A 24786-nucleotide genomic window follows, 5' to 3' on the forward strand; every position below is an offset into this window, starting at 1 on the left:
ATCACTCTAGAGTGTGCCATGCCCACGGTTTTCAACAGAAACGCAACGATCTGCTAATAAATGGAACTGCTAGTTGCTAGCGAGTGATGGATCCATCTTCTTGAACGAAGGCCATCAATACGCATTTTGTTTTCTGTTTATTTAACTAGCGGCTGTGTTTTCATGGGAAATGTATTAGCAAGCTAACGTCAGATAGCTCGACAACTGCGCCAAAAATGATGCGAAATTCAATCGAATGTTGCACTGCTAGCTAGTCAGCCAAATCTGACTGGGGAATGGTCATTTCTCAGTTTGTCAGCATCACAGCTCTGACACATCACGAAGCCGTTCAGCTATCGAGGCATAACGCTGGAAACTTGCTAGCGTTTAGTTGGATAGAAAAAGAGGACGAACATTTGTTGGGGAAGCGGTGACTGCCATTGCAATACTGGTCATATGGATGCGTTGCCTTCGTGTGCATTTTATTGACAATTGTGGCTTGGCTCTAGCTAGGGGGCGGACAGCTCTGCGAAGGCGGACAGTTGGCTACGTTAGCTTGTTGGATGTCGCGGCAGTGCAGTTAGGTTCGTTCGTAGGGACGCACGAACCCAGTCAGTGAACAGGGGGTATCGCAATAGAGGCTGGTAATTGGGATAGTTAGCTAGCCAGCTAGTTGTCCAACTAACGTTAGTTAGCTAACGTGAGAAATCTAAATAAGGCTTGAAGCGCGCATCAACGGAGAGAGGCCCTCAACACACCCCCTCGCATCGACACTGCCCCCTCTTCGCCGATCCTCCCGTGATTTGCTGAGATCTGTACACGGGTGAAGTCGGACAGTTCTCGGTTGGGGACAACTTGACAGCGAGGCCCCTAGCTCCCCTCCCCCATTCCCATCCAAGACCCCTCAGTCCACCTCTTCGCAAGACATTAGAAGTGAGGATCGGGATTTTAGATACCTAGTTAAAGTTAACCCATCCAACCGAAATCTGTCATCCAGCTAGTCCATTCTAACCCGCGGGTTGCCAAGACCAGGAGGGATGACTTTGGAGTCGATGATGGCTTGCTGCCTGAGCGAAGAGGCGAAGGAATCGAAACGAATCAATGCGGAGATAGACAAACAACTCCGGCGAGACAAGCGGGACTCGAGGAGAGAACTGAAATTGCTCCTTCTCGGTAACGCAAACTGTCATCCATATTTTGGTGTTTCTTTGAACCATAGGTAGCTAGTTGCCGTTTTGTGAAATATCAATTTAGCTAACAAGATAGGTTAGCTAGCTAGCTTCAGGCCTCCACCCCCCCCCGCCTCACTAAGTGAGCTAGCTAGCTAGCTAATGTTAGCTAACCAGTCAATATGTTTTAGTTAGTTAACGTTAGCTAGCTAGATATGTGTTTGGTTAGCAAACGAGTTTGTTAGCTAGTCAGATGGGTAGATAGCTAGCTACTTTCTGTTGCTAGCTAAATCACCAAGCCACTTTGCCAACATCTGGTCACTTTAGCTGTTGGTGCTACTAGTGCTTGCTAACCAACTAGCTACCTAACGTTGGCATCTAGCTATTTGCTGTCATTGCTTGCTTGCTAGCTAGCTAACTATCTTGCTTACCATCCACTCACCCCTGGTTTAAATAGTCAATTAGTCTATGAACGGTTAGTTTGCTAAGTGCCAGGCTTCAATTGAATTCTTAGAACGGGGGAATGGTTCGTAATCAAATGGTTATGCTAACTATGTATTATTAGATGAGTAACGTTAGTGTCACCATATTGTTATATCCAAGTTCTACTATTACTACAAGGACTGGAGAGGTCAATTTCAGAATGAATCTGATGGTGAAAATAATTTAAGCATATATGGTCATGTTAGTGGTACTGTATGGCAGAAAACAGATCCCTCCTGGCTATTTTTATGTTAACCCCAGCCAAAGGAATGATCCATTGGAAGGTGATAGACTGTAACAGTTGTACTGCTAAATAAAGAATACAGGTGAGCTGAAAATGATGTCTAGGGGGTCACACATTACACAACCTGGCAGATGCAATTCCTATAGCTAGGCCTAGGCTCTATATGGGAAAGAGTTCTGGTGTGCTCTCTGAATTAAATGTATATATGAAACATTGGGTGCAGCTTCTCAACATCAGTCAGAAGCATGAAGATACTTGTGTGTGTTTGTGCTTTTGCAGACCCCCACGATGAAGAGCATGGAGGCTAAATCAGCAGTATCTTTTAAATCTCCTGGCAGTAGAAGTTGTCCTAAGACACAGGTCTCTAGGATCAGTTTGGCGTTCCTAAAAATAAATAACTGGCCTTAGATTGCCAGCATCTACCAGTCTTCTAGACATTAAAAAATGAAATTGTTTCTATTGGACAAGTTAATTTCGGGTAGTAGACTACCTCTGTTTCAGAAACGTTTGCTCCCGTTTCACACTTACAAAACATATCCCAGCTTGTCTGACACGTGTGATTGCCCCTCTCTCCAGTCGTTTCCCTGTGGACCCTGGCTCAGTTCTGAGAAGTAGGCCAAACCACACAGAGACACACTATTCTATTGTAGGCTATTTAGTCATTTTTTCCCCCCTATTTTATCACACTCTATCCTACTGTATTGTATTCTTGACTTGAACCTGTGGGGAGCATATTAGGCCTAGGTCATGGAGGAAAAAATATATAATTGTCACACTGAACAAAAAATATTAACGCAACATGTAAAGTTTCATGAGCTGAAATTAAAGATCTGAAATATTTCATACGCACAAAAAGCTTATTTCTCATTCTGTGCACAAATTCGTTAACATCTCTGTTAGTGACTATTTCTCATTTTGCCAAGATAATCCATCCACCTGACAGGTGTGGCATATCAAGAATCTAATTAAACAGCATGCTCATTACACAGGTGCACCTTGTACTGAGGGCAATAAAAGGCCCAATGCTACAGATGTCTCAAGTTTTGAGGGAGTGTGCAGTTGGCATGCTGACTGAAGGAATGTCCACCAGAGCTGTTGCCAGAGAATTTAATGTTAATTTCTATACCATAAGCTGCCTCTAATGTCGTTTTAGAGAGTTTGACATTACATCCAACCGGCCTCACAACCGCAGACTACGTGTAACCACGCAAGCCGAGGACCTCCATATCCGGCTTCTTCAGCCACTAGGACAGCTGATGAAACTGGGTTTGCACAACCAAAGAATTTCTGCACAAACTGTCAGAAACCATCTCAGGGAAGCTCATCTGGGTTCTCGTCGTCCTCACCAGGGTCTTGACCTAACTGCAGTTCGGCATCGTAACTGACTTTAGTGGGCAAATTCTCACCTTTTGATATGGCCACTCGCTGGAGAAGTGTGCTCTTCATGGATGAATCCCGGTTTCAACTGTACCGGGCAGACAGCGGTATATGGTGTGTGGGGTGAGCGGTTTGCTGATGTCAATGTCAGAGTGCTCCATGGTAGCAGTGGGGTTGTGGTATAGGCAGGCATAAGCTATGGACAATGAACACAATTGCATTTAAGCAATGACAATTTGATTGCACAGAGATACCATGATGAGATCCTCATGCCATTCATCTGGCGTTATCACCTCATGTTTCAGCATGATAATGCATGGCCCAGTGTTGCAAGGATCTATACACCATTCCTGGAAGCTGAAAATGTCCCAGTCCATGGCCTGCATACTCACCAGACATGCCACCCATTGAGCTGTTTGGGATGCTCTGGATTGGCGTGCACGACAGCGTGTTCCAGTTCCCGCCAATATCTAACAACTTCACACAGCCATTGAAGAGTGGGACAACATTCCACAGGGCACAATCAACAGCCTGACCAACTCTATGTGAAGGAGATGTCATGCTGCATGAGGCAAATGGTCATGAAACCAGATTGGTTTTCTGATCCCCCTTTTTTTTTTTAAGTTACCTGTGACCAACTGATGCATATCTGTATTCACAGTCATGTGAATTCCATAGATTAGGGCCTGATTAATTTATTTCCATTGATTTTGATTTTATTTGAACAGTAACTCAGTAAAATCTTAAATTCTTGCATATTGCATTTTATATTTTTGGTGTGAGTACACAGAGTAGGTGCTGTTGGATTACTGTTCCCCACTTCCATTTCTCAATTCTACTGCTTCAGAGTGGAGCACAGAGATGATGGATGTGTGGGTTGGGACTGCTCACTTCATCAATATATCTCTGTTTATACCTACTGACTATTCCTACTCTTGTGATGCAATGCTGTGTGAGTCTAGGACCAGGGCTGGAACTAAAACCAGTACTAGTTCTGCAGGAACTAAAGCATGTAAAGACCACGCTAGCCCTCATCAGGGATCAGTGGAGAAGTCTACTTCCTGTATCAGATTCTTAGATTTTAGTCCGTCAGTGGGACTTCTGTGAGAGGCAGTGTGTGCCTGTGCCTCTGTGTGACCAGTCATGCAGTAAACAGACTATTCTAAGTGAGTTTAGGCTGTGTATTTGTGTCTGAGCAGGGATAAGGAGGTGTAAAGAAGGATTAGTCCAGGTCTATAATAGGCTTTGTTAAACATGGATAAAGCTTAGACTGATATGTCACTGACTCCTATTAGTCACACGTCTCACCAGGGCTATGCGTGGTTTTCCAGGTCAATCACCTTGTTTTTAAATGCTCCATAGTTCTACACTCTCCTGTTCAATGCATGATGTTACGAGTACCACAGAGCTGTTGCATTTATCAGGAGTTGATTGTACATGCAAATACTGTGGTTTCCTATGGCTCGGTTGGTTGGAGTATGAAGTGCTTGTATGACCAGAGTTGAGTTTTGATGCCTGAAGATAGGACGGGCCATGGAGACCTCACTCACTCTCTACCCCCCAAAAATCTCCCCTGTAACATGTGCTGCTGAGGGCAATATCAGGCCATAGGACCAGCCATGGTCCACAGCTCTGGTGTTTTTCTCTAATTGGTCAAAACAAGGCTGGCTCGGCTGGTGCCTGCTGTAGCTTGACTTGCTGTAGCTTGACTTGGGGCTTGCTGGCCTGGGCTGCTATTGCTGGGCTTGGGGCTGTGCTGGCTGGCTGGGATCGGGGCTGCTGTAGCTTGACTTGGGGCCAGCTGGGCTGGGGGCTACTGCAGCATGACTTGGGACTGCCTGGCTGTGGGCTGCTGTTGCCTGACTTGGGGCTGTGTTGGCTGGGCTGGTGGCTGCTGTAGCCTGACTTGGGGCTGTGTTGGCTGGGCTGGGGACTGCTGCAGCATGACTTGGAGCTTTGTTGGCTGGCTGGGCTGGTGGCTGCTGTAGCCTGACTTGGGGCTGTGTATCTGCGGCATGGGTGACCTGGGCTGTTGGCTAAATGAACTGCTGCCTACTGTCACTTTCTTGCCCTGCTGCTTCTCTCCAAATGGGAGGGGAATCCATGTCGGGCTAGCAGGGCTTAGACTCTCCCAATGGAGAATAAGCTAGCTCAGATGAAGTTCGATTTGGGTGGTCACTCACTAGCCAGGGGCAGGTTGATGGGTTTAGTTCTAAACCCTGGTGACGGTCAGAGCAGAAATAGCCTGCAGGAGAGAAGACTCAGGTGTTCTCTCATTATTTTGGTCATATAAGGGAATGTTGTCATGCTTCTTGAGCTAGTTTTGACAGCTGTGTGTGTGTGTGTGTGTTAAATCCCTCCATGCCAAGGGTCAGGTTTAGGGATAATGATCTGACTTGCATTACATCAAATTACATAAATGCTATTACAAAAAAAAAAAAAAAAAATTTAGTGGCCATTTTTTCACCTCCTAAGCCATCAACACGGTGTTCAGGTTCAACAAAATGTTTCTATGATTCTGACCCACTGTGACTGACTTGCCGGCTGTACACAGTCCGACGAACACACACACACACACACTCAGAAGCCAGCCTATAAATACTTTCCCAGGTGCTCACCTTGTTAATGAAGAGGATTTTAATTGAGTGTGTGTCCCACATCCGCCAATCCTCATGGAACACCACGCACACACAGCCCAAACGGGGTCATGCATTCCTCTCTGGAGATGTAGGGGGGTTATGAGGCAGAGTTCCAGACTAACTTTTATTCTGGTGGCGCTGGTGCTCCCAACAATTTCAGTTGATGGCACCAGCACCTGGTTTTTCACCACTGCTCAGCGATAAATGACCCGAGTCTCATAATGTGCCTGCATTCCATACAGAACCTAATAATGACTAGCCGTCTTTTATATTAGCATGCCCTTGCAGATCTTGACATTCAGGTATATTTGCCAGTGGCACACCGGGCCAGTGCCAACTGAAAGCTACTGGCCCGAATTAAAAGAATACTGACTAGGGAAAGTGGATAATGCACGCATGATTTAAATGTTATCTTTCGTTTGTGGTCTATAATGAGTCTATAATGACCTACCCTCCATACACAAAGAAATTACATTTTAACTTGACAATATCATTTATATTGATTGTTTGGAGGGGGAAAAATGGTGCAAAGATTTTATTTTATTTAAAAAAAAAAAGGGTGTTACTGTTCCTATAAAATCCAGATTTATCTTTTGGTAAATTCAGTAAAACGAGTCCTATATCGACATAACCTGAAAGGCCACTCAGGAAGAAGCCACTGCTCCGCCATAAACTGCCATAAAAAAGCCAGACTAACGTTTGGAACTGCACTTGGGGACAAAGATCGTACTTTTTGGAGAAATGTCCTCTGGTCTGATTAAACAAAAATAGAACTGTTTGGCCATAATGACCATTGTTATGTTTGGAGGAAAAAGGGGGAGGCTTGCAAGCCAGCAAACACCATCCCAACCGTGAAGCATGGGGGTGGCAGGATCATGTTGTGGGGGTGCTTTGCTGCAGGAGGGGCTGGTGCACTTCCCAAAATAGATGGTATCATGAGGAAGGGAATTGATGTGGATATATTGACAACATCTCTAGACATCAGTCAGGAAGTTCAAACTTGGTCGCAAATGGGTCTTCCAAATGGACAATGACCCCAAGCATACTTCCAAAGTTGTGGAAAAATGGCTTAAGGACAACCAAGTCAAGGTATTGGAGTGGCCATCACAAAGCCCTGGCCTCAATCCTATAGATAATTTGTGGGCAGAACTGAAAAGGCGTGTGCGAGCAAGGAGGCCTACAAACCTGACTCAGTTACACCAGCTCTGTCAGGAGGAATGGGCCAAAATTCACCCAACTTATTGTGGAAAGCTTGTGAAAGGTTACCCAAAACATTTGATCCAAGTTAAAAAATTTAAAGGCAATGCTACCACATACTAATTGAGTGTATGTAAACTTCCAACCCACTGGGAATGTGATGAAAGAAATAAAAGCTGAAATAAATAATTCTCTATACTATTATTCTGACATTTCACATTCTTAAAATAGTGGTGATTCTAATTGACCTAAGACAGGAAATTGTTACTCGGATTAAATGTCAGGAATTGTGAAAAACTGAGTTTAAATGTATTTGTCTAAGGTGTATGTAGACTTCCGACTTTAACTGTGTGTGTGTGTGATATACACGCATGCATACACACACGCGTAAATCACCCGGTAGGGCCTTGTAAAAACGGAATCCAGATGTAGAAACGGAATAAAAAAACAAAACAATTTTAGTTAAATTATTCCGAGGCACATCAACAAGATGCGTATGCCTAATGAACAGCAAAAGCACTAGCCTATGTCAATGTACTATGCTCCATAGTACAAAAGTTGAGACATTCTATTGTGCGGGAAATAAATATCCCACCTTATATTTATCAAACATGACTGGCATTTAGCATATATATATCTATATCAATTTAAATGGTCTATTTTGGTGAATGGCCTTGGTGCCCTAGCAGGTGGCCTTGGTGCCCTGGCACACTGGGTTCCTCTTGAATGCCAAAATGGCCTTGCCACTAAGAAATTCCAGGCCTGCTAATAAGACCCTTTTAGTCATCACATTTGTGCCATAAAAATCGGAATTAGTCAAATAATTGTAGCTGAGGCCGAATATTAAAAAATAAATGTAATTTAATTTAGCACTCACAGCCCAAGATATTATTGTTTTTATATTCATGCAATGTCTGACATATTTTTTGGATAACATGATGTTGCTGCTCGCACTGCTCTCTGTGCGCACTGAGTGGTAGTGCACATGTGATGCTGGTCTGTATAAACCGGATGCAACCCGGATATAGACGGTCCATGAATTGGCGAACGTGATTAGATTACCTTGAAATTTAACGGCCGTACATCTTGGATGCAGTCTCCAGTTCTCAGACCCCCGCGTGTCTTTCTCCCCCTCTTTCTGTATCCCTCTTTCTCTGCACCCCCTCTCATCATTCCCCTTTTCTGTCTCTTTATATCCCCTCCCTTCCCCCTGGTGATGTCAGAACGGAACTGATTCGCTGGTACATACGTTTGTTCCCCCTTCTTACCCTAAGCTTGGGGATAAGAGTGGGTGTGTATGTGTTTAGGTAGGCCAACTAAGGGAAGTGGGGCGTTACAGCGTAGGTAACATTGACTGGCCTGCGGCTGACCACAGGATCTCTATAACCTCAGTTGGTAGGCAGCTGGTGTGTGTTGTATACCTTAGGGCTGCCTTAGCTGCTACTCTGTGTGTGTGCGCGCGCTAAATGCTGCCAGAGAGATGCGTATACTTTGGGTCGCCCAGCAGGCATGCTCCTGTGTTTGTCTCTGTACTATGATTAGCTGAATAATCCTTTATTTCTTCTCCTTTCTAAAGTAGTACACACACACCCACGTTTCCACAACAGGTTCAGGGTACAACAAAAACATAATGGGGAAAAAAACGAATCAAAAAATCCCAAGACACTAAGAAATAGTTATTTAAAAAAAAGTTGTGAGGCATAGTAGACGGAGCTTGGGCAGCATCGACACGGTCTATGATCACGTTCCCATCCCACAGTGGGGAAGTCCAGAAATGAACTACACAGATAATCAACCACAGCTCGCCACTGGTTAACCTCACCTAACCTGTTATCAGCAGTCTGCTTTACCACAATGCAAATGTCTACCTCTGGATTTGCAAACACACTTGTGTATATACACTGCTCAAAAAAATAAAGGGAACACTAAAATAACACATCCTAGATCTGAATGAATTAAATATTCTTATTTTTACTTTTATTTTTATTTATTATTACTTTTTTCTTTACATAGTTGAATGTGCTGACAACAAAGTCACACACAAATTATCAATGGAAATAAAATGTATCAACCCATGGAGGTCTGGATTTGGAGTCACACTCAAAATTAAAGTGGAAAACCACACTACAGGCTGATCCAACTTTGATGTAATGTCCTTAAAACAAGTCAAAATGAGGCTCAGTAGTGTGTGTGGCCTCCACGTGCCTGTATGACCTCCCTACAACGCCTGGGCATGCTCCTGATGAGGTGGCGGATGGTCTCCTGAGGGATCTCCTCCCAGACCTGGACAAAAGCATCCGCCAACCCCTTGACAGTCTGTGGTGCAACGCAGCGTTGGTGGATGGAGCGAGACATGATGTCCCAGATGTGCTCAATTGGATTCAAGTCTGGGGAACGGGCGGGCCAGTCCATAGCATCAATGCCTTCCTCTTGCAGGAAGGAACTGCTGACACACTCCAGCCACATGAGGTCTAGCATTGTCTTGTATTAGTAGGAACCCAGGGCCAACCGCACCAGCATATGGTCTCACAAGGAGTCTGAGGATCTCATCTCGGTACCTAATGGCAGTCAGGCTACCTCTGGCAAGCACATGGAGGGCTGTGCGGCCCACCAAAGAAATGCCACCCCACACCATGACTGACCCACCGCCAAACCGGTCATGCTGGAGGATGTTGCAGGCAGCAGAACGTTCTCCACGGCGTTTCCAGACTGACACGTCTGTCACATGTGCTCAGTGTGAACATGCTTTCATCTGTGAAGAGCACAGTGCGCCAGTGGCGTATTTGCCAATCTTGGTTTTCTCTGGCAAATACCAAACGTCCTGCACGGTGTTGGGCTGTAAGCACAACCCCCACCTGTGGACGTCGGGCCCTCATACCACCCTCATGGAGTCTGTTTCTGACCGTTTGAGCAGACACATGCACATTTGTGGCCTGCTGGAGGTCACTTTGCAGGGCTCTGGCAGTGCTCCTCCTTGCACAAAGGTGGAGGTAGCGGTCCTGCTGCTGGGTTGTTGCCCTCCTACGGCCTCCTCCACGTCTCCTGATGTACTGGCCTGTCTCCTGGTAGCGCCTCCATGCTCTGGACACTACGCTGACAGACACAGCAAACCTTCTTGCCACAGCTCGCATTGATGTGCCATCCTGGATGAGCTGCACTACCTGAGCCACTTGTGTGGGTTGTAGACTCCGTCTCATGCTACCACTAGAGTGAAAGCACCACCAGCATCCAAAAGTGACCAAAACATCAGCCAGGAAGCATAGGAACTGAGAAGTGGTCTGTGGTCTCCACCTGCAGAACCACTCCTTTATTGGGAGTGTCTTGCTAATTGCCTATAATTTCCACCTGTTGTCTTCCATTTGCACAACTGCATGTGAAATTTATTGTCAATCAGTGTTGCTTCCTAAGTGGACAGTTTGATTTCACAGAAGTGTGATTGACTTGGAGTTACATTGTGTTGTTTAAGTGTTCCCTTTATTTTTTTTGAGCAGTGTGTTACACACACACACACACACACACACACATGTAAATCACCAGGTAGGGCCCTATAAAAACAGAATCCAGACTTAGAAACGGAATTTTAAAAAACAATTTTAGTTAAATTATTTACTTGTATTGAACTTATTAGAAAAGTAGTTAAATTGCACTGAACTGTCAGCAGAGGAAATCCATTCTGAGATTTTACAGGTTGTGTCTGCATGTGCAGACTTTGGTCTGGTTTGTTGTGTTTCAGTGTCTTTACTATGTACAGTACCAGTCAAAAGTTTGGACACACCTACTCATTGAAGGGTTTTTCTTTATTTTGACTATTTTCTACATTGTAGAATAATAATTAAGACATCAAAACTATGAAATAACATACAGTTGAAGTCGTAAGTTTACATGCACTTAGGTTGGAATCATTAAAACTCGTTTTTCAATCACTCCACAAATTTCTTGTTAACAAACTAGTTTTGGCAAGTCCGTCAGGACATCTACTTTGTGCACAACACAAGTAATTTTTCCAACAATTGTTTACAGACAGATTATTTAACTTATAATTCACTGTATCACAATTCCAGTGGGTCAGAAGTTTACTTAAGGTGTGTCTTTAAACAGCTTGGGAAGTTCCAGAAAATTATTTTATGGCTTTAGAAGCTTCTGATAGGCTAATTGACATCATTTGAGTCAATTGGAGGTGTACCTGTGGATGTATTTCAAGGCCTACCTTCAAACTCACTGCCTCTTTGCTTGACATCATGGGAAAATCAAAAGAAATCAGCCAAGACCCCCAAAAAAACAAAAAACATTGTAGACCTCCACAAGTCTGGTTCATCCTTGGGAGCGATTTCCAAATGCCTGAAGGTACCACGTTCATCTGTACAAACAATAGTATGCAAGTATAAACACCATGGGACAACCTCATACCTCTCCGGAAGGAGATGCTTTCTGTCTCTTAAGAGATGAACGTACTTTGGTGCAAAAGTGCAAATCAATCCCAGAACAACAGCAAAGGACCTTGTGAAGATGCTGGAGGAAACGGGTACAAATGTATCTATATCCACAGCAAAACGAGTCCTATATCGACAACCTGAAAGGCCACTCAGCAAGGAAGAAACCACTGCTCCAAAACCGCCATTAAAGAATGCTAGACTACGGTTTGCAACTGCACATTGGGACAAAGATCATACTTTTTGGAGAAATGTCCTCTGATCTGATGAAACAAAAATAGAACTGTTTGGCCATAATGACCATGTGGGAAGCTTGGAAGGCCACCTGAAACATTTGACACAAGTTAAACAATTTAAAGGCAATGCTACCAAATACTAATTGAGTGTATGTAAACTTCTGACGCACTGGGAATGTGATGAATGAAATAAAAGCTGAAATAAATTCTCTACTATTATTCTGACATTTCACATTCTTAAAATAAAGTGGTAATCCTAACTGACCCAAAACAGGGAATTTTTACTAGGATGCCAGGAATTGAGATTAAATGTATTTGGCCAAGGTGTATGTAAAGTTCAGACTTCAACTGTATTTATACACACACACTACTCAAGTTCAACACAACGTCCAGATTTTTTGCTGACCGCATTCTATCTTTCTGTTTCCCTGAGGAATTGTATGTTAAACAAACACATTTGCGTGTTTGTTACCAATACATTTTTCAAATGTGGTGTTTAGTGTCCGCTAAAAATCAGTACTGTTTGTGTGTGTTTCCGTTTGATGAGGTTTTTGCGCAAGGTTCCCCTATTACTCTGCTCTCTTGCCACCATCATATCTGATACCACATACACCCCTCTCTTTACCAGACGTGTGTGTGTGTGGGCTGTGTGTTTCGCCCTGCGCTGTAGCCTCGTGGGCGTTTTTCTAAGCGATGCTGTCTTTCTCGCGCCTGCTGCCTGGAAAGACCCAAGTAGTGTCAGCTAGTAAAAGGTGTGTGAGTGTATATGTAACCGTTGCTCTGGTTCGCTCGCTCTCTCTTTGCCGACTGGGAAGGAAAGTGTTATCAAACCCAGTAGTGTGGTCTATTAAAAGGTGACCTCCGTTTTTCTAGGTCGCCACCAAAAAAGAATGGACAGATTCTAGTTCTGAATATCCCAAATGCTTGACAGGGAGGAGAATGAGGGACGGGAGAGGCGACGGGGAAGGGGAGGTGGATGATAATGGGGAGATGGATTTCCAGCCTCGGGGAGGAAGACAACGATTAGGGGCATGAGAGGAGAGATGGAGTAAGGGCGAGGCTGGGTGAAGAGAAGGGGAGGTGGGAGTGGGCTGGGGGAGAGGAGAGGAGGGAGACAGAGGCTGGTAGTGTGCTCTAGAGGAGAGGAAGCGACAGAACAGAAGCGAGATGGAGGGAGAGATCTTATGACAGGGTCACGAGAAATAAATCAGACCTCAGACTGATCTTTCACTGAGGACACAGGCCATGTTCCAGTACTGTAACACAGCCTCTTCTCTCCTTGGGCTGCATCCCAATACTGTGAAGGGGAAATACAAAACTGACCTTACATCAGCAGCATCTTTTATATATACAGTACCAGTCAAAAGTTTGGGGACACCTACTCATTACAGGATTTTTATTTATTTTTACTATTTTCTACATTGTCAAAACTATGAAATAACACATGGAATCATGTGGAATCACCAAACAAGTGTTAAACAAATAAAAATATATTTGAGATTCTTCAAAGTAGCCACCCTTTGCCTTGATGACAGCTTTGCATTCTCTTAACCTGCTTCATGAGGCAGTCACCTGGAATGCAATTATATTAACAGGTGTGCCTTGTTCAAAGTTAATTTGTGGAATTTCTTTCCTTAATACGTTTGAGTCAATCAGTTGTGTTGTGACAAAGTAGGGGGGGTTTACAGAAGATAGCCCTATTTGGTAAAAGACCAAGTCCATATTATGCCAAGAACAGCTCAAATAAGCAGAGAAACGACAGTCCATCATTACTTTAAGACATGAAGGTCAGTCAATCGGGAACATTTCAAGAACTTTGGAAGTTTCTTCAAGTGCACTCGCAAAAACATCAAGCCCTATGATGAAACTGGCTCTCATGAGGACCGCCACAGGAAAGGAAGACCCAGATTTACCTCTGCTGCAGAGATAAGTTCATTAGAGTTAACTGCACCTCAGATTGCAGCCCAAATAAATGCTTCCCAGAGTTCAAGTAACAGACATCTCAACATCAACTGTTCAGAGAAGACTGCGTGAATCAGGCATTCATGGTCAAATTGCTGGAAAGAAACCACTACTAAAGGACACCAATAAGTAGAAATGACTTGCTTGGGCCAAGAAACACGAGCAATGGACATTTGACCAGTGAAAATCTGTCCTTTTGGTCTGATGAGTCCAAACTGTCTTTGTGAGATGCAGAGTAGGTGAACGGATGATCTCCACATGTGTGGTTCTCACTGTGACGAATGGAGGAAGTGGTGTGGGGGTGCTCTTCTGTTGACACTATCAGTGATTTATTTAGAATTCAAGGCACACTTAATCAGCATGGCTACCACAGTGTTCTGCAGAGACACCATCCCATCTGGTTTGCGTTTAGTGGGAAGATCATTTGTTTTTCAACAGGGCAATGACCCAACACACCTCCAGGCTGTGTAAGGGCTTTTTGAACAAGGAGAGTGATTGAGTGCTGCATCAGATGACCTGGCGTCCACAATCACCCAACCTCAACCAAATTGAGATGGTTTGGGATGAGTAGTGGCGCAGAGTGAAGGAAAAGCAGCCAACAAATGCTCAGCTTATGTGGGAACTCCTTCAAGACTGTTGGAAAAGCATTCCTCATGAACCTGGTTGAGAGAATGAGTGTGCAAAGTTGTCATCAAGACAAAGGGTGGCAACTTTGAAGAATCTAAATTATATTTTGATTTAACACTTGTTTTGGTTACTACATGATTCCATATGTGTTATTTCATAGTTTTGATGTCTTCACTATTATTCCACAATGTAGAAATAAAGTAAAACCCTAAATGAGTAGGCGTGTCCAAACTTTTGACTGGTACTGTATATTTTTTTATTTAACCTGTATTTAACTAGACAAGTCAGTTAAGAACAAAGTCTTAGTTACAATGATGGCCTACCAAAAGGCTTACTGCGGGGACAGGGGCTTGGATTAAAAATATAGGACAAAACACACATCACTACGAGACACCACAACACTACATAGAGACCAAAGACAACGTCATAGCATGGCAGCTACACATGACAACACAGCATGGTTGCAAAACAACATGACAACAACATGGTAGCAACACAACATGGCAGCAGCACAACGGTTGCGCAACAGTTGTCTAGAAACAGCATCATCCTCCTCCTCAGTATTGTATCTAACAGACTGAAAAGAGGAGCTGAGCCCTTCTACATAGCAGCAGCGTGAGATGGAGAGAGAGAGCTTGAGGCGTAGTTATATTTACTATCCGCTAGGAAAGAAAGAGGGGAAAAATGCAGGAGGAAAGAATAGGGTTGCCATGGCAACCGAAATATGGCTGCTCTTCAAAAACCTTGAATGTAGGTGGTGGTGTTTCTTTCTCTCCATCTCTTTCTCCATCTCTTTCCGTTTGCAGATATATCCGATCTGTGTTTAGGGATTGACGTGGCAGTAGCCTGGTGTTAGCCTGCCTCAGGGTATATGTGTATTTCTGTGCATATGGTGCAGAGAGGCTGAGCAATATGGGTTACCAGCAGCCCCCTTGGCTAGTGAGGGTTTAGCCAGCGAGGTGAAGTAAATCTAGCTAAAACGGTTACTTTGCCAAATGTGTGTGTTGTGAGTTCTCATAAAACCACTGCATCAGAAAATGAATTTCTGATCGGAGAAGTTCAGATAGTACCTCGCCGTTTCTTTCCGTCTCGTTCGTACAAGACACGACCCAGGTGAGGACAGCTGGTGCCAGAAATCAATCAGTTAATTACCAGGGAGAGCAGAGTTGCAGCAGTACTGTAGGGGAACACCCCTCCTTTAAAGGGCAAGCGGCTCAAGTTGTTTAATCTCACCCAATGATATGGCTGATTATCGTCTTCCATAACTTCCCCCCCTCTGATGGCTGTAGTATCGGGACAAAGAACCTTTGACATATCTGAGAGCATAATCAGTTTAGTGTAATCAATTAGATCTGTTCCCAGTACTGTTTTGTAAGGCATGGTGTCTGGCTGGGCCCTGGAGAGGCTTGTGTTTGCTAAAGGAGATGAGGGTATGGCAGGGTCCCAAGTTTCTACTGGAAAGACGGGGGTCTACTTCTGGCAGTCAAGTCATGTGACAGTTTAGTTTGAACCAATCCCCTGCCTCCCCTGGATTATATACGGAAAACAAAAATATAATCGCAACTTGCAACAATTTAATTGATTTGTACTGAGTTACAGTTTATATGAGGAAATCAGTCAATTAAAATAAATAAATTAGGCCCTAATCTATGGGATTTCACGACTGGTCACAAAAAAATAGTCCTCACAATGGTCCTCAGGATCTCTTCACTGTATTTTTGTGCATTCAAATTGCCATCGATTTAAAATTGGTAGAGAAATCAACATTCAATTCTCTGACAACAGCTCTGGTGGACATTCCTGCAGTCAGTATGCCAATTGCACGCTTCATCAACCTGAGACATCTGTGGCATTGTCTTGTGACAACTGCACATTATATATTGGCCTTTGTATTGTCCCCAGCAAAATGTGCACCTGTGTAATGATCGTGCTGTTTAATCGGCTTCTTGATATGCCACACCTGTCAGGTGGATGGATTATTTTGGCAAAGGAGAAATGCTCACTAACAGGGATGGAAACAAATTTGTGCACAAAATTTGAGCGAGAGTTTTTGTGGGTATGGAATATTTCTGGGATCTATTATTTCAGCTCATGAAACATGGGACCAACACTTTACGTTTTTTGTTGTTTTGTTCAGTGTATGTCATTGGTTGGATAGAGCCTCATTTGAACCCATTCCTCTGTTTACGATTGTTACTCTTCTCACGGAAGTGTGCACTCATTCATTCCTCTTCATGGATTGGAAAGGACTGGTGAAAGAAGGAATGTTTAGTCAGTGGAAACTCCCTGTAGCCCATACCTACACCAAGCCAATGATTTTTAAATTCATGAGGTTGGAGTGAGCAAGCAGTCCTTTGTGGAAACTGTGAGGGGAGTCTAACTGGGGGTCTTACAGTAGTAGGATTTCATAGTAACCCCAAACCGTCCTATGGTTTGTAGTTGACCATGGGGGTGAAAAGAGCCAGTGTGCGACTGGATACTGCAGTGCGGGCTGGGTTGAATGGAGCTCTGGGTGGTGCTGGTGGGGGTGTCGGTCTGAGGAGGAGGACATGACTGGAGATCTGACAAACATCTGGTTCCTTCTGTTAGAAGCTGTCTGCTGCTGTAGTAGCTGTTTGTGTTAAAGAATGACACTGTTGAAGCGGATCTCACTGGATTCCCCTTCACCCTGGCACTCACAACACAACACCCTCCCTCGCTTTCTCGCTCTCCGTCTCGTTCGCGCTCTCCGTCTCGTTCGCGCTCTCCGTTTCGCTCGCGCTGGCTCTGTATACTATGCTCTCCAGTGATGTATTGAAGGTTTAACGCAATTTACACACTTTTTTTCAATGTAATTTTATGAATAGCGTTTACACACCTATCCCGCTAAATTAGCGCACCTGTTGCACAGCACAGGGTGTCGGATGCATTTGCTGTTTTGTGTTTCATATTATGTTGTGCCCAATAGGAATGAATGGTAAGTAATGTGTAGCCATTTTGGAGTCACTTTTATTGTAAATAAGAATAGAATGTTTCTAAACATTTAAAGTGGATGCTACCATGGTTACGGATAGTCCTGGATGAATCGTGAATAACGATGAGTGAAAGTTAGATGCACAAATATCATACCCGAAGACATGCTAACCTCTCACCATTACAAGCATCCACATTTAATGTAGAAGTGTAAGAAATTCATTTTTATTGTGCCCAATAAAAATGATTGGTAAATAATCTGAAACACAACCAAAACAAATTTTGTCCCAATATTTTTGGTCCCCTTAACCCCCCTCGCCATTTATGTACAAAAATAGTTGTAGTTTCTAAACCGTTCACACAATATAGATGAAAATACCCTCAATAAAGTTGAGTCTGCACTTTTCAAATCCAATGTGCTGGAGTGCAGAGTCAAAACAAATACTTCTGGAGCTCACTGTAGGTGTGTGTGTCCAGGTATAGGAGAGAGTGTTGCTAACAGTGGTTGTTCTATGTGAGTGTCTGGTACAGGAGAGAGTGGTGCTAACAGTGGTTGTTCTATGTGAGTGTCTGGTACAGGAGAGAGTGGTGCTAACAGTGGTTGTTCTATGTGAGTGTCCAGGTATAGGAGAGAGTGGTGCTAACAGTGGTTGTTCTATGTGAGTGTCTGGTACAGGAGAGAGTGGGGCTAACAGTGGTTGTTCTATGTGAGTGTCTGGTACAGGAGAGAGTGGGGCTAACAGTGGTTGTTCTATGTGAGTGTCTGGTACAGGACAGAGTGGTGCTAACAGTGGTTGTTCTATGTGTGTGACCAGGTACAGGAGAGAGTGGGAAGAGTACATTCATCAAGCAGATGAGGATCATCCACGGGGCGGGCTACACAGAGGAGGACAAGAGGGGTTTCATCAGGCTGGTGTACCAGAACATCTTCACCTCCATGCAGTCTATGATCAAAGCCACAGAGAACCTCAAGATCCCCTTCAAATACGAACAGAACCGGGTAGGAAGTACTAACACAACCATTAAAAAAAACACTGCCTTCCACACACACAACCAGAATAGGCTTGGTCAGAACGCATCTACAGTCACTCACACAAACACTATCTAGTTCCAATGCGCTCACTCTTCCCTCCTCTCTCTGTCTGTCTCTCCCCTCCCTCCCCAGTCTAATGCCATGTTAGTGAAGGAGGTGGACATAGAGAAGATCTGTGGTTTCGACCAGCCCTACATCAGCGCCATCAAGACCCTGTGGGCCGACCCTGGGATACAGGAGGCCTACGACAGACGCAGGGAATACCAGCTATCAGACTCCACTAAATAGTATGTCCTGGTGTGTCTCTGTGTGTAAGAGATTGTTCATGTGGGGGAGGGGTGGATGTGAGCGCACGTGGGTGTGTTGGGGTTAAGGCATTTGCGCGTGCACGCGCGTGGTTCACTCTGGTGCCTCTCGACCGGTTGCCCCAACTCCAGAGAGCTGATGGCTAGAAATAAAGTGAGATACTGACTGTCACACACACAGTGCATTTGGAAAGTATTCAGACCCCTTCACTTTTTCCATGTTTAGTTACTTTACAGCCTTATTTTAAAATGCTAATTTATAGCTGTATTTGGGAAGTTTCTCCCATTTTTTTTCTGCAGATCCTCTCACACTCTGTCAGCTTGGGTGGGGAGTGTTGATGCACAGCTATTTTCAGGTCTGTCCAGAGATGTTCGACCAGGTTCAAGTCCGGGCTCTGGCTGGGCAACTCGAGGACATTGAGATTTGTCCTGAAGCCACACAGCAGTGGCTCTTAGCTGTGTGCTTAAGGTTGTTTTCCTGTTGGAAGGTGAACCTTCGCCCCAGTCTTAGGTCCTGAGCTTAGGTCCTGAGCTCTCTGGAGCAGGTTTTCTTCAAGGATCTCTGTACTTTGCTCCGTTCATCTTTCCCTTGATCCTTACTAGTCACCTTGTCCCTGCCGCATAAAAACATCCCCACAGCATGGTGCTGCCACCACCATGCTTCACCCTAGATATGGTATTGACCAGGTGATGAGCAGTGTCTGGTTTCCTCTAGATGTGACGCTTGGCATTCAGGCCAAAGAGTTCAATCTTGGTTTCATTAGACCAGAGAATCTTGTTTCTCATGGTCAGAGTCCTTTAGGTGCCTTTTGGCAAACTCCAAGTGGGCTGTCATGTGCCTTTTTACTTAGGCGTGGCTTCCGTTTGGCCACTTTACCATAAAGGCCTGGTTGGTGGAGTTCTGCAGAGATGGTTGTCCTTCTGGAAGGTTCTCCCATCTCCACAGAGGAAGGGCGCTGTTAGAGTGGCCATTGGGTCATCTCCCTGACCAAGGCCCTTCTCCCCCGATTGCTCAGTTTGGCCGGACAGCCAGCATTTAAGAATAGTGAAGGCCACTGTGTTCTTGGACCTTCAAAGCTGCAGACATTTTTTGGTACCCTTCCCCAAATCTGTGCCTCGACACATTCCTGAGCTCAATTTTGAGTCTCATAGCAAAGTCAAATCAAATTTATTTATATAGCCCTTCTTACATCAGCCTGATATATCAAAGTGCTGTACAGAAACCCAGCCTAAAAACCCCAAACAGCAAGCAATGCAGGTGTAGAAGCACGGTGGCTAGGAAAAACTCCCTACAAAGGCCAAAACCTAGGAAGAAACCTAGAGAGCACCAGGCTATGAGGGGTGGCCAGTCCTCTTCTGGCTGTGCTGGGTGGAGATTATAACAGAACATGGCCAAGATGTTCAAATGTTCATAGTAATAATAATAATAATAATCACAGTAGTTGTCGAGGGTGCAACAGGTCAGCACCTCAGGAGAAAATGTCAGTTGGCTTTTCATAGCCGATCATTCAGAGTATCTCTACCCCTCCTGCAGTCTCTAGAGAGTTGAAACAGCAGGCCTGGGACAGGTAGCACATGAACAGGTCAGGGTTCCATAGCCGCAGGCAGAACAGTTGAAACTGGAGCATCAACACGGCCAGGTGGACTGGGGACAGCAAGAAGTCATCATGCCAGGTAGTCCTGAGGCATGGTCCTCGGGCTCAGGTCCTCTGAGAGAGAGAGAAAGAGAGAATTAGAGAGTGCATACTTAAATTCACACAGGACACCAGATAAGACAGGAGAAATACTCCAGATATAACAGACTGACCCTAGCGCCCCGACACATAAACTACTGCAGCATAAATACTGGAGGCTGAGACAGGAGGGGTCAGGAGACACTGTGGCCCCATCCGATGATACCCCCGGACAGGGCCAAAGAGTCTGTATACTTATGTAAATAAGTTATTTCTGTTTTTGAAAAGCCTGTTTTTGCTTTGTCAAATGGGGTGTTGTGTGTAGATTGATTGAGGATTTTTTTTTTGTAACCCATTTTAGAATAACGCTGTAACGTAACAAAAATGTGGAAAACAATCAAAGGGGTCTGAATACTTTCTGAATGCACTGTACACACACACACACACACACACACACACACACTACAGTTCACGCACTTCTCTCTCCACCCCTCACACTCAGCTAAATGAAAGCTTATGTTGAACATACACCATTGCTTTACCTTCTAAGAGGTGCTGGGAATAAATCTCCAGTACTTATTCAACAATAATACACTACTACACACGCATTTACCATTTACACAATCTATTGCTTTCATTTAAGTCAAGTCAAACATTAGAATAAATTGAATTGTGTGTGTGTGAGCATAATGTTGATCTTTGATTCCTGGTTGGTTGCCTGTTAACGTTATGAGAGGACACCATCTCTGCTGACACCCGGCTAATTGGACATCAGGACCTTGATAAGCTGAATTGGGTGTGTTTGAGTTGGACTGGGCTGGAACGAACTCCTGCACACCCAAGGCATCTCCAGGACCAGGGCTGAAGAATCGCTCCCAACGCTGCCCCCTGTCAAAAACCCTGTTGTATTACAGCTAATCAGTCTCTTCTGCCCGTGTGTGTGTGTGTGTGTGTGTGTGTGTGTGTGTGTGTGTGTGTGTGTGTGTGTGTGTGTGTGTGTGTGTGTGTGTGTGTGAGAATTACATGCTGACCACAGTGCTCACATCGTAAGCGTGGCAAAATAAATGTACACAGACGTTATCATTGCACCCACACTGCACAGCGTCTCCATAGCCAGGCTCTAATATAGAACTTGGTTCTATTTGTGACGCTTGACGCGCTGCAAGTCCCGCCTCTCCCAGCTCCTCATTGGTTTTTCGGATTATATACCCACAGTGTGATTGAAGGATGAACTGAGGTCCACAGTCCAGTTGGTGGTGGTAATGCACCTTAAAGTTGGTTGCACACCGCCATATAAAGTCAAAGGAGAAGAAGCCCGAAGGAGGGGAGATTACTAGAAACAAACTCTGTTTACCCTTTTATCTGTGGATTCATTGTCGGCTTAGAGGACCTTGTGCATTTCAGGTAAAATAACAACCCAATGTTTATATAATGCTTTTCGACCTGTCCCCCAAATGAATGTAGTTGGTTCAGAGTTCGTTTTGATATTTCAACCTGCGTGACTTGATCGCGTCTGGTGTGGTTGGACAAAATCAACATGCGTGCAATGGCGCACAAACGAGCAGTCTGGTCAGCATGTTAGTGCGTATGTGCAGCCATACAGTTTCTTTAGTGATAGACTGTGTGTCTGTGTGTGTCTGCAGTTACCTTAGTGATATAGACCGCGTCACCGCGGAGGGATATGTTCCTACTCAGCAGGATGTGCTTCGTGTCCGGGTCCCCACCACGGGAATCATAGAGTACCCGTTTGACCTGGAGAACTGCATCTTCAGGTACCGTCACGGTACTGCAGCGAGGGACTGCTGCCTCTGCTACTGCCACCGACGTCCTCACTATGTCACTGTCCTGCAACACACTGACACACACACACACACAGGTCCCCACACAGCACCTCTCTGAGACTGGGCCCACTCAGGACAACCCAACTGTTATGCAATCGTTGCAGAACCCCAAACTAGAAAGGATGTGAAATGGCATCAAAATGGCTTGTTAGCTTGATGCAAAAATTGCTACAACTAAACTAAAGCCTCAAGGTCTTTTATTGTGACGGTAAAGACCTGAAACGGACGTTCTCAGAGTTGCTTTGGGGGGGTGAGTGGGTCTGTGTATGGGGCTCGGGGTGGTGTTGGAAGCCTAATACGGACCAACACCACTGTTCTTCTAGACTTGGTATGGTCGCCCAAGCCTTCCACACTGGACTGATCCACCTTCTCTGGATTGGTAGGGGTGTGTGGCGGTAATGCTTACTGTCTACCGTGCTTTATATGACTGTGGTCTGTCTCTTTCTGTCTCTCTCTCTTTCTCCCTCGGTTTGTAGCTATCTAACTGATCTGGACCGTATCTCAGACAACAACTATCTGCCCACACAACAAGATGTTCTGAGGGTGCGAATCCCCACCACCGGCATCATAGAGTATCCCTTCGACTTGTCAAGCATCATTTTCAGGTAGACAATGCTAGTGTGCTAACTTTAGCCTAGCAAATGCATCACAGTCAGGTGGAGTTGCTAACATTAGCCTAGCAAATGCATCATTTTCAGGTAGACAATGCTAACGTGCTAACATGAGCCCAGCAAAAGCATCAGTCAGGTGGCGCAATTAACGTCCGCTTTCAAAAAGCATCCTATTCAAGTAGAAGAGGCTAAGGTGCTAACATTGGCCTAGCAAATGCATCATTCAGGAAGGGGATGCTAGCATCAGTGCCCTTGTGCAGTCATGTTAACCAATGAATCATCCCATGACCCTGCTCCATTACTTCTTAAAATGCATCCTCCTTTTCTCAAAGTAATCACTGCTTTGGCATGAGAGCATCGGTGAAAGTTAGGGTCCCACTTTAAGCTTTCACCAATCCAGTCATGTCATGAATTAGTGGTTACTTTCAATTAAGGAAGAATGCATTTATTTATCAGTATTTGGACAGGGCATACCGATGTGTGCGTTCATTTCACATTTCACTGGTTGTTCCATAACTATCATTGAGCTCTTCGATCAGCAGTGGACAGAGCTGTGTTTTATTGTAGGCTTGATCTCCACCATTATGGCCCGATCTCTCTCACACACACACACACCCACCCAACCTCCTCCACTCAGACACATCCTCGTGAGTCCAAAGACCTACATTCTGGCGCCTGTCTTTTTAAAATGGGTCACCCTCTTTCTCCTCTCCTCCCCTCTGTTCATCCTGGCAGAGGAAAGGAGGTCGTCCTCTCTCTCTCTCCCAGTGAAGGATGTTATTTCGGGCCTGGGGTCCTGCAGGGCTCTGATTGGCTCTTGGTCTCTGTGGACTGCAGTATCCCATGCTACAACAGGAGGGCGTTTCATCACAAATTAAAACACATACATTCACTATCTGTTTAATTCAAAGACAGGACTATGCAAATCTAGGCCTCGAAGACCACAGTACTGCTGGTTGCCTTTTCCCTGGATGTTAAATCATTGATTAATATCGCTGACTTAGAACAAGTCTCACCTGGTCTGAATCAGTTCCTGGTACATAATGTAACTTGATCAGACAGAGTAACATTTTACATGACTTACCTTTGCCTCTACTTGAATCGTTTAACACAGAAGAACGCTTAACAAAACCTAAAAGACAACCTAGGAGGACAGTGGCAAAGAGAAACGGAAGGAAGAAACCTTGACATGCACACACTCTCACACACACACACTCCAGTCAGAACTACTCGGAGGACACACTCCTGTCGTTCACCCAGCAAAGGAATCCCGCCATCAGAGGTGCCTTCTGTATCCCTCCATCTTCTTCCCTTTTTTATTCTCATCCTTTCCTCAGTCTTCATCTGCTCCTCTTTCTCTGTTCCTAGTCCTCTCTCTACCTCCTCTCCCGTTCTCCTCTTTCTCTGTTCCTAGTCCTCTCTCTACCTCCTCTCCCGTTCTGCTCTTTTTGTCTCACCTCCACCAGGGTTGCACAATTGCGCTTGGCTCATGCTTCAGGGACACGGACACACACACACACACACACTAGGGAACGGTGGGAGAGCTGGTTTGCTTTTTTTTGCCCTCCCATCTTGCCACTGGGTGGACTAGGTAGAATTCTCCTCCATCCACTGATCCAGGGTCTGATATACCTTCATCCCCCTTATGGTTAATGTTTTGAATTGGGGTAAGGTTATCTGATCCTAGATCTGAGGTTAGGGGCAACTTGAGAATGGTGATGGGCACCGCTCACTCTTTACTGATGATCCATTCACTGGGTAACACTTTATGCATAGATAAGGTTATAAACTGCCTGTAACATAGGCCTACATAAACTAAATGATGTAATGATAAGCAGTTTAAAGTCAGATCTTCAAGAAGTAAAGTGTTACCTACATTTGTTTCCACACTGTGTTACATACAGTACCAGTCAAACGTTTGGACACAATCATGTAGTAACCAACATATATATATGTATATATACATATATATGTATATATACATAACATATATATATATATATGTTAAACATATATTTGAGATTCTTC

General features: G+C 44.6%; 1 protein-coding gene across 2 annotated transcripts in view; it reads left to right on the plus strand.

Moving 5' to 3' along the window:
* Window positions 1-24786, plus strand: part of LOC112266387 (guanine nucleotide-binding protein subunit alpha-11) — a 31443-nt gene continuing 6657 nt past the window's right edge. The window contains exons 1-4 of one of the 2 annotated variants that reach the window (XM_024443820.2): window positions 1-1152; window positions 18111-18295; window positions 18461-18615; window positions 21950-22078. In XM_024443820.2, the coding sequence (XP_024299588.1) occupies window positions 1017-1152; window positions 18111-18295; window positions 18461-18615; window positions 21950-22078 (605 nt within the window). In that variant the 5' untranslated portion in view covers window positions 1-1016. Of the gene's footprint in view, window positions 1153-18110; window positions 18296-18460; window positions 18616-21949; window positions 22079-22623; window positions 22753-24786 lie in introns of both variants that reach the window. The other variant, XM_024443819.2, reaches the window with a different exon arrangement.

This window comes from Oncorhynchus tshawytscha, linkage group LG14 (assembly GCF_018296145.1).
Source record: "Oncorhynchus tshawytscha isolate Ot180627B linkage group LG14, Otsh_v2.0, whole genome shotgun sequence".
Lineage (NCBI taxonomy): Eukaryota > Metazoa > Chordata > Actinopteri > Salmoniformes > Salmonidae > Oncorhynchus > Oncorhynchus tshawytscha.